The sequence below is a fragment of the Macaca fascicularis genome, chromosome 16 (genome assembly GCF_037993035.2).
Source record: "Macaca fascicularis isolate 582-1 chromosome 16, T2T-MFA8v1.1".
NCBI classification, from domain to species: Eukaryota; Metazoa; Chordata; class Mammalia; order Primates; family Cercopithecidae; genus Macaca; species Macaca fascicularis.
Genome location: NC_088390.1, coordinates 59576545 through 59586430, shown reverse-complemented (window position 1 = coordinate 59586430; position 9886 = coordinate 59576545). Strand labels below are relative to the sequence as shown.

The window sequence follows — 9886 nt, the reverse complement described above, 5'->3', positions numbered from 1 at the left end:
AAGGGCAGGAGTCCTGTGCAGTGGGTGGGTGGGGAGTCTGAATGGAGGAGCGACGTGTGCCAGAGCTCTGGGCTCCCAGCCGCCTGGGAGGTGGTGTCCATGTGCTGAGGGGAAGCTACCCCTGCCTCCCCTCAGCCTCCCCCACACAGAGCCTGCTGCCTCCCATGCCCATCCTGGGCAGGCAGCCAGGCAGGGCGCTGGATGGATGCCCACTGTGCTCTCAGAGGCCAAAAGATGGGCACCATCCAGTTGGCAGAGGGAGAGGCAGTTGGCCCAGGAGGGAAGAAGTCAGGGTGCCGGCCGCTGGGGTCGTGTGCCCAGACTGTGTGTCCAAGGACACAGCTCTTGGCTGTCTTCCTGATCTGTGCCGCTGGAGCTGGGAAGGGCCTCTCCTCTGGTCCTGGCCCTGGCATCTGAGTTACTGCAATTGGTTATTGATCTCTAAGAGGAATCTGGGACCTTGTCCCTAGCTGGGCATGTAGTTGGCTCAGGGGCAGGCCGGGGGGGTGGACAGGAAATTGGGAGAGCCCAGATTAAGGTTGCAACTGGGTAGACCAGGAAGTGGGGAAACCGGTTTGTCATTTGGGCCACTTGGGGTGGGGTCTCCTCTCCTGGGCTCTCTGCCTGCCTGCCACTCTGCCTGATGGTCCATAGTGAATAGAAGTACTCTGTTCCCTCTCTTGCTCACCTAAACTGCTTTTGGAAACGCCAGAAGTAAATAAAAGGGACAGGGGACTCAGCCCACCTTCTCCTCCCCAAGAAAGCTTGAGAGAGAAGGGACTGGTCAGAGCATCGGAGCGAGGGAGGGAGGGGGCCGCTGGAGCACGAGGTGTCTGTGCGGGCCTGGGTCTGGGTCTGGGTCAGCGCTGGAGAAGTCTGCGGAGCCAACAGGTAGGCCAACGAAGGTGGGACGCGGAGGGGCGGGGGACAGCAGGGTGGAGCCGAGCTAGTGCTCTGCCGGCGGCGGTAAAGGCGGCAGTGGCGCCGCCAAGCGAGGCGTGAGCAGGGACCGTCGCTGGAGCGTCCTGCCATGGGGTCTCACTGGCCGGAGGGGCGCAGACCACTTCCCTGCTAGCACGCGCGCCTGCAGTTCCCGCGCACGCCTGCAGGAGGGGCCGCAACCCGGAGCCGGGGCCAGGAGGCGGCCCAGCAGGGGGCGCCGGGGAGCCCAGACCCTCTGACTGAGCCGCTTCTAGGCGCGGTGGGGTGAGGGGTCGCGCGGCAGAAGCAGAGGAGGATCTAGGCGCTCCCGGAATGGGGCGGCTGTTGGTTTCCGAGGTCACCTTGGCTGAAGGGAGCCCCCAGTCTCGCCGCCCCGCCTCCCCACCCAGCCCCGAGAGCCTTTCCATCCCTAGGCGCGCCCAGGCTTGGAGACCCAGGAGTCCTCCACCCTCCAAGTGTTCCCGGTCCCTGGTCAACGTATTTGTCTCCATCGTGGTGCGAACACTACTTGGGGTGGGAGAAGCAGGTGGCGCGGGGAGGAGACTGAGCGTGCCTCGCGCCCGGCCCCGGCCGCGCGCTGCGGGATCCCGCCGTGCTGCTGGAGGGAGCGAGAAGGCGCAGTGCCCCCTCCCCTCCCCCGCCTCCTCCGCCCCGGGCGGCCCTTTGTACGTTCCGGCCACACGCGCGCGCCCGCGCCGCGCGCGCGCGCGCCCGCCCAGAGTGACACACCCGCGCCGGCCCGCGCGCGCGCACACACACTCACACACACACATACACACTCGCACTCGCACACTCGGTGACACGCCCGCGCGCGCGCGCACCCACACGCCCGGCCGCCGGCGCCCTCCCAGCTGGTCCACCCCGGCGGGGCCCGCGCCCCCGGCCCGCCCGCCTGGCACCGCGCCCCGGGGCTGGGGCCGAGCGAGGAGCCCGCGAGGCGGCGAGAGGGCGAGCGCCAGGCAGGCCGGCCCGGGGCCCCCGCCCCCCGCGCCCCCGCCCGATGGGGAACGCTCCGTCCCAAGGCATGTCCCTGTCTCTCTCCTCCCTAATGTGCCTCCATGCTTAAGTGGAAGGTATTTCTGTTTTCTTTGTGTGTTTTCCCCCTCGGCCGGGGGCGGGGGCGGCGGCCGGGCCGGGGAGGCGGTGGCCGGCGGGGCGAGGGATGCTGGGGTGCAGGTGTGTGGGGGGCAGGGGACCGCTGTGCGCTGGGCTTGGGAGAAGGACCCAGGCGAGAGGAGTGCTGGGACCGGAGAAGGGGGCAGGGTGGGGAGGGCCTCACGACGCCCCGGGGTGGGGGCCAGAGGGGTTCAACTGTAAAGGGGCTTGTATGGAGGGGGGAGGGGGGAGGAGAAGAAGAAGGGGGATGGATGTTGAGCAGGGTAGGGGGAGGGGAGCGTCCATCCGAGGTGAGGGAAGAGGAGGATGCAGGGGGAGGGGAAGGGAATGGAGAAGTGAGGGGTGCATCAAAGGCCTCCCTCCCTCAGCTCCCAGAATGGGGTGCACGGGCTAGGATGGTGGTGGTGGGCCCTTTGCGCCAGCCCTCAGGGACGGAAGGGGATGAGTGAGTTCTGGGGTTGGCCGCGTTGCCAGGATACAAGCCAGTATTCCACACACCCCAGCTCCCCGCACCTCGAGGCCCTAGCCCTGGAGACCTCTGAGCCTCAGCAGCAGTTGCAGAAACTGGGGACCAGCTCCCCGCTCTACCAGCGAGTAGGGAGGGCCACGAGAGGGAGGGGTTTAGGGAGGGGCTATTTAATCTTAACCCCTCCCCCCGCAGAGGCCAGAGGGCAGGGGAGGGCGCCCCCAGCTGGGGAGGGCATCTAGGGTGAGTGAGAAGATAGGGACTGCAGGCGGCTGAGGGGTGGAGGGTGGGGCTGGGAAGGGGACGCACCACCGTGGCCCACCCTCCCCTCCCACGCACCCCCCTGCTACGTCAGAAGCTCCCGGGCCAGCTCCGAGTCCTGTCGGTGGGGGCAGCAGGATGCTGGTGGAAGCAGAGGGGACAGGCCGGGTGCCTCCGCAGCTCGGCTGTCAGGGCCCGGCGGGGCGTGTGAGGCTGCTGGTGCGCGCCCCCCAGCCCCACGCCTCCCCATGCAGCCCTGGCAGTGCCTCCGGCGCTTTGCCCTGGCCTGGTGGGAGAGGACGGCGGAGGGCAGAGCCCGCTCTCCCAGGGAGGAGGCTGGACCGAGGGACCCTGGGGGCCGAGGGGAGCCAGGTGAGCAGGCGCGGGGAAGTGTGCAAGGAGGGGAATCTTCCCAGCCCCTCTCCTCAAATGTTGTGGGACAAGGAGGTCCTGCAGCACCCCAACTTTAAGGAAAGTGGGCTCCCCGAGCTGGGGTTGGGGGTTTCTGGCAGCAGCCTTTCAAAAGGAGATGGAGGATCTGCTGTCTGTTTTGGGGAAGGGAGAAACAGGTGAGGCTTGGGAGTGAGGGAAGCTGATCAGACTTCCAGGTTTGTGGGCCTGAATGTTCCTTTGGGTGGGGTTTGAGCACTTTTTGGGGGTCGTCAGGATACCTTCTTCCCGACTCTTGGTATCTTGGTCTGCGTGACCTTGAGCCAACTGCTTTGCTGTCTAATTCTGTGCCTCAGTTTATCTTATTCCCGTCCCTTTCCCTCTTGTTGGTCTTTAAAAAATTGATGATGCATTTGATGGAGATTGTGAGGCTGTCACCACTGGTGGCAGCTATGATGGTGGTGATTTCTGGTGTGGTTGTATGTGGGGAGCAGCTATGGTGCATTTGAGGGGTTTTGCTGGTTCTGGTTGGTGATGGGCCACTCCGTACAGGTGTCAGGGACACGGAAAGGAACATTCACACAGGAAGGAGTTCTCCAGGCAAGCTGAGAGTTGCTGGGGACTGAGACTTAGCTAGTAGTCTGGGGTAGAAGCAAGGGATGGGGTGAGGGCTCTGGGCATAAGGGGAGGGATTCCAATAATAAGATCCACCACCACTACCCCCCACCCTGCCATCCCCACCCAGACTGCCTGGCACCCAGGCACCATTGGCAGCAAGTGCAAAGGCTTTGCCCTGGCTTCCTGCCATCCTGCCTTGGGGACAAGAGGGTCTTTGTCCAGTCCCCCCCACAACAATTCTTGCTCCTTCCGCCCTTTCCACGATGGCTGGTTCTCTGTGATGACCCTCAGGGCTGGGATGGAGGCACAAATCCCCCTTCTGGCTCCCATTCTCTGTGCCCTGGAGCTCTATCTGCAAAAGGCAACTGTGGTCCTTGGGGAGTGCTGAGTGGAGGGGGATACTCCACTAGGGGAAGGGTCTCTAGAATGAGCCTCTCAAAGAGCTACCCCCACCTTAGGCTTTCCCCTGCCCCTCTACTTGCCTCCTTGCCTAATGCAGAGGGTCTGGGGTCTTCGTGGCCTGATCCCTGCTGGGTTCCTGGCATCTTAAAGATGTGCAGAGTACTGGGTTGGGCGCTGGGATGCAGGGCCTCTCTGATGCGCTCTCGCTCTCTCTGTGTCTCTCTCTCTCTCTCTCTCTCTCCCTCTCCCTCTTCCCTGTCTCTCTCCCTCTTCCCTCTCTCGCCAGGGACCCACCCTGGAAAAAGGGTTTAATTAGAACCATTGATTCCTTCTTTGGCTGTGGGCATCGACAGTGTGGTCAGAGCTAGAGGGTGGGGGTGGCATGGCTGCCGTCTGCCCATGCCAACCTTGGCATTCTCTGCCAAAACCCCAGCCCTGGAAGTGCTTGGGAGGGAGGGGGCTGGGCTCTTTGAAGTACCCAGTTTGTTGAGCCCCCACCCCCACCCCAGGTTAGGTTTTGGGGAAAGAAGGGAGACAGTGTTGAGGATTGGAACGGAGGGAGCTGAGTTTGGGGCTCAAGGAAGAACAATTCATGGCGTCTGTCACACTGGGTAGCGGCCCGGGCACATGAAGAGGCAGATGTGGTGGGGGGCGCTCCTGCAAAGGGGCCTGTGGGTGTTGGGCAGGCAGGGAGTTCAGGGGAAGGATCCAGGGCGTGCCATAAAAGCTGCTCTTTCGAGGAATCCCAAGCATTTATCTCCTCCAAGCCCTGGCAAGGAGATCTGTTTTCTTCCTTCATTTATGTCCTTGAGGCCCAGAGAGGGACAGAGACTGCCTCAGAGGCCCAGCAGACTTAAGTCTAGCTTTAAGCCTGGTTTCCTGACCTAGGGACCCCTGCTTGGATACAAGCTGCTGAGGGTAAGGCTCCTGGTAGCCGAGGCTCTGGACTCTAGGACTTGTGGGGGGTTGGGGGACAGGTTGTGCCCCCCAAGTCCTGGCTGCCTGCTGTGGGTGGGCTGGTGCAGGTGCAGGTGCAGGCTTCAATGAGGCACTCAGATGCTCTTTGAAGAATACCTCATTGGCTTCCTAGGGCCCATTCGAGCAAAGATAATAAAAATCTGGCCGTCAGCGGGTTTGAGGGCTGTACTCGCTTCCCCTTCTTTCATTCCAAGCTCTGAGAAGCGGAGATGAAGGCTTCGGATTTGGCTGGGAAGCAGTGCCTGCCCCGAGGGAGGAAGGGAGGGAGGCAGTGAAGGAGGGAGGACTGAGTTCCTGGCAACCAGGGGAGTTTCTGGGGAGGTGGGCAGAGGGGCAGGGGCATGGTCCCTAACTCCTGCCAAGCAGCCTAGAACCTCGGGGTCAGGGTTCCTCTACCCGATACCTGGGCTCCAGAGTGCTCCCCTGGATGCCCTCAGTCTTCGCCCCTCCCCCATCTCTCCTCTGTGCCATTCCGTCTCCCCATTCCTCCCCTGCCGCTCCCTGCCCCTCAATTTCTCCTGTGCTGCCCTTCCTGCTGTCTCTCTCTCTAACCCTGTCTCCCTGTCTCTTCTTCTGCCTCCCCCTTCCTCCCTCTGACCGCCCCTCCCATTGTCTGCCGCCCCTTCCTTTCCCCAGCTCTGGCCCTGCTTTCGAGGACTGTCTGGAAGGTTGAGAAGCCAAGTTGGGGGCGGGGAAGTGGCCTCAGAAGGGATGGGCCTGGGTTAACTATTATGGTCTGTCAGGTGCCATAATTGTCAGAGTCCAGGAAGGGCTGCTGAGCACTTAGGGATGTGTGTGTGTGTGTGTGTGTGTGTGTGTGTGTTGAGGGCGCCATCCCCCTCCCCACACCACAGCGGGCACCTTGCCCTGACATTGGGCTCTTCCTCCCCTGCCTCAAACACCCCAGGTTCCCTGCTCTTCTCCCCTGCCCCTCAGATTTCTCCTTGCCTACCTCCGGCCTCCCGCCCCTCCACCCATTGGCCCCCCAGGTGCTATGCTGCCCTTGCACTGCCCCTCACACCCACCAGACCGTCTCCAGGTGCAGAGGCGGTAAGGGAGGCATCCAGGAAGCCTCTCGGCTCCATCTCCCACCCATGTCTCTGATGGGCCTGCCTGGAGCCCCATCCACTCCCTGGGGCCCCTTTGCCATGTTGTAAACCCCCCAGCAGAAAGACAAGACCCTGGTGGAAAAAGCACTGCACTAAGTCGAGAGAGCTCATTCTTATCCTTCCTCAGTGCCCAGATGTCTGCGTGACCTTGAGCAAGTCCCTTCCCAGCGCGGGCCTCTTTCCTCACCTGTGAAATGAGGGGGCGTGGGCTGGCTGATCTCCAAGGTCTCTTGTGACATTCCAGCGGTGTTGTGTCTCTCTTCTGGGTGATTTGCATATGCTTTGCATATATTAATGGTGCCTGCTTGAAGGGGGAGGGTGCCGCCCACACCCGGCCCAGAGTCCCACCCACCATTCCAACTCCCCTTGCCCATTGGCCCATGCTTTTGCTGCTCCGATTTCCCAGAGGGGTGAAAGCTGGGCCTGAACATTCCCTGGGGAGGTGAGTCTGGCCCCTATGTTCCAGCCATGCTGGGGGCAGGGTGGGGGGATGACTGTAGTGGAGGAGACCCCTGCCCTCAGCACTCCTGCTGCAAAAGGTCAAAACAGAGAAGCCATGTGGTGGGTGAATTCACCAAAGTTGCCTGTGGCTAGAATAGGGGGTGCAAAACCCCACGGAGGCCTGACCCTGCAGCAGGCAGAGGGGCTTGAGGCTGTGCACCCTCCCAGGGCCTGCTAGCCCTCTGCCGGGAGCTTAGCCAGGTGTCAGAGCTCCTCCTCTGGCTTCACCTCCCAGGCTCAACCCATGGCAAGTCCTGCCCTTGTGCCCCTGCCTACTTTTGCCCATTCGCCTGGGCTCTAGGGATGTGTGTGCTGAAACCTGAGCCTCAGATATGGTTACTGAGAAGGACTAGGTCATTCATTGCCTCTCTGGGCCCTCTTAGCTACCACACAGAAGGTGGGGCCCAGACCCCCTCCAGGCGTCATGGACATTATGAGGGAGGAGAACCTGCCACCCTAGTCCTGCCCCTACCTCCAGCAGCCCCACCTGACCTCTTGGGGACCTCCCCCAGAGCCTCCTTGCATGCCTTGGTTCCTTTTACTTACATATCTCCCCACTCCTGGGGCAGGGCTGGGTAAAGGTTGATAGCCTGGAGAAGATCATGTAGGTCACTGAGTCATGAGAAGAGTCTCTGAAGACAGGAACAAAAATGCCACCAAGGAGGACCGGGCCAGGGGAAATGCAGCAGGAGAGATCAAGGTTAGACTTAGTCTTAAGGAAGGACCATCCCAGGGGACAGATTCGTTTCTGATCCTGGAATTTTTGTGAAGATTAAATGAAACAGCAGATGAAAACATCCCGCAGTGCCAGACATATAATAAACAATCAATTTATTGTTGGGATAATAAACAATCAATTATGATGGGATAGGTGACAGACATCTCTGAACCCAGAGAAGATAATAATCCTTAGAGAAGTCTAAGCCTGAGACTTAGTTAGGATTTTGCAGAGGATGAGGACTTGGAGGGGCAATTCCTAGAAAAGCTGTTTCCCCCATACCCAGGCTGCTGCTCCCTCATCCCACCCTTCGGGCCCCACGCATGCACTGGGCTTGGGGCCCAGCCACCCAGGGACACCCTGCCCTCATCCTGTCTGCTGGGGGTGGGCAAACAGAAGGGTGTGGAGGCTGGAAACCTGCTTTTCTCCCCCTGCCTCCATCTCTGCATAGGACAGCTTGAGAGGAAGCAGGCCCACGCTGTAGTAGGAGGAATCAAGGTTAGATAGGAAGATAAACCTCCCAGCATGTGGCCACTCCAGGATGGGAGCCTCTGGTGGTATTTTTGCATCTTTCACCTCAATGACAGTGGTCTGTGAGCACCCGTAGACTAGTGTTGGACCTAGGGGCAGGGGACTGCTCAGCCTTTCATATGACCTTTGGGCATCCTGAGGAGTGTGGCTGGTGTGGTTGCCAGAGTGTAGGGGGCCCTGCTGGAGAGGGATCCAGTGCTGCGGGAGAGGGAGAAGAGGAGGAGACAGAGAGAAGCTGCTCCTCTGTTCCTTAGGGCAAAGAGGTAAGTTGTAAAGAACAAGCGTTGGGCTGGAGTCAACTTGCCTGTCTCCCCTACTGCTGTGTGACCTTGGCAATTTAGTTGCCCTCTCTGGTCTTCAGTGTCCTTGGTATAAGAAAAGAGGGTGGGACTAGAGGACCTTCAAGCTCCCTTCCAGTGCTCCCAGGCTCTCTCTACCTCCTCTCCCTTGGATAATATTGCTTTGCCACATGGAGGGTGGGAAGACTGTTTCCCAGCTTCAGCTAAGAAAAAAAAATGGAGATTTGGCCCAAGAGAATATTGGAATACATACACATGTACACATGTACACACACACACACACACACACACACACACACACACACACACACACACTCATGCCTTACAGACAGCACCCCTCCTGTTCCGAAGGCACACCTTGCCTACATCTGCCCTCCCAGCCCAGGGGATGGAGAAGGGAGTGGCTAGAGGATTCAGCTGTCCTCTGAATTCTAAACTCACTGTTTTCCTCCCACCCCAGCAGAACTGGCTGTGCCACACTCCATTCCATTCGGGGACAATAATCCAGTTCGGGTTTTCTTCCACAAGGCACTTCAAGCTGGTGGCTCAGCTCCCCCACAGCCTTATCCTGGCTCCCGGTAGCCTCGGCCACCTGCCTCGGTTGCCTGCATGTCCTGGTATGGAGTAAACCAAGACTGGAAGGGAGTTGGGTTTTCTCACCTCTGCAAATACACGCATTCCAGGGCACTGGCTTCTTTTCCATTCCAGCTGGCAGAGCATGCTGGAGACCCCAGACCCAGGGACCTACAGAGGGGCCCCCAGACTCAGCTTATAGAGAGACCCCAGACCCAGAGACCCCGCAGAAAGAGCCTAGCTGTTTCTGTTTGTGCAGAGCTGGGGAGATCGCCAGGGCACGTGTTCTGCAGTCTCCCCTCACCCCTAGGATGCATGATAATTGCATACGGAGCAGACATCACTCCAGGCACCAGCCTCTGCTTCTTATGGGAAGAATGAACGACTCCAGCTTGTTGGGAAGGCCTTCCATGGCTCCTTGAAGCCCTTGGGATGGGCCTTGCTGTCTTCTCTCTTGGGCTGTCCCCTGCCTGTTCCACCCCACCCAGTGACCAGGCTGGCCTGATGAGTTCCCCATTCTTGTCCCCAGCCCCCTTATACATGGAAAGTTAGGGCTCTGTGGAAAGGCGAGGGCTGTGGGGACTGCCGCAGACTCTCACTTTGTCCACCCCAGAACTTCTGGGCTCTCTTCTACCTGGGCACTATGAGAACTTCTGGTTGGTAAAACGAGAAGGGGCTTGTGCGGGGCTTCCTGGAGCTTCTTCTCTCCTGGAAGTGGGAGGGGCAGGAAGGGGCTCTTAGAGAGGCAGATGTCACCTAAAGATGAAGCCCAGGAAATCCCGGACCCGCCTGTCTCCTCAACCTGATGGCTCACGGCAATCCTGGTCCACTGGCAGCCTTGGGTTAGAACAGTCTGCCTCCCACTCTTAGGACGGGACAGAGACAGAAGAGAAATCTTCTCTTCTACCTTGCTGCCCATAGGAGATAATTTCTGCTGGAGCATCCAATAGAAAGAGGTTAGACTTTAGGCAGAACTTCCCAG

The 9886-nt window shown here is 60.0% G+C and overlaps 1 protein-coding gene across 15 annotated transcripts in view; it reads left to right on the top strand.

Annotated features, from left to right (window-relative positions):
• Positions 1-1740: 1740 nt before the first annotated feature.
• SRCIN1 (SRC kinase signaling inhibitor 1) overlaps positions 1741-9886 on the top strand; it is a 76946-nt gene continuing 68800 nt past the window's right edge. For 11 of the 15 annotated variants that reach the window (XM_065531436.2, XM_074019430.1, XM_074019429.1 and 8 more), the window contains exon 1: positions 2918-3157. In XM_065531436.2, the coding sequence (XP_065387508.1) occupies positions 3034-3157 (124 nt within the window). In that variant the 5' untranslated portion in view covers positions 2918-3033. Of the gene's footprint in view, positions 1965-2917; positions 3158-9886 lie in introns of those variants that run through there. The other 4 variants (XM_045374898.2, XM_074019433.1, XM_074019423.1 and 1 more) reach the window with 1 other exon arrangement.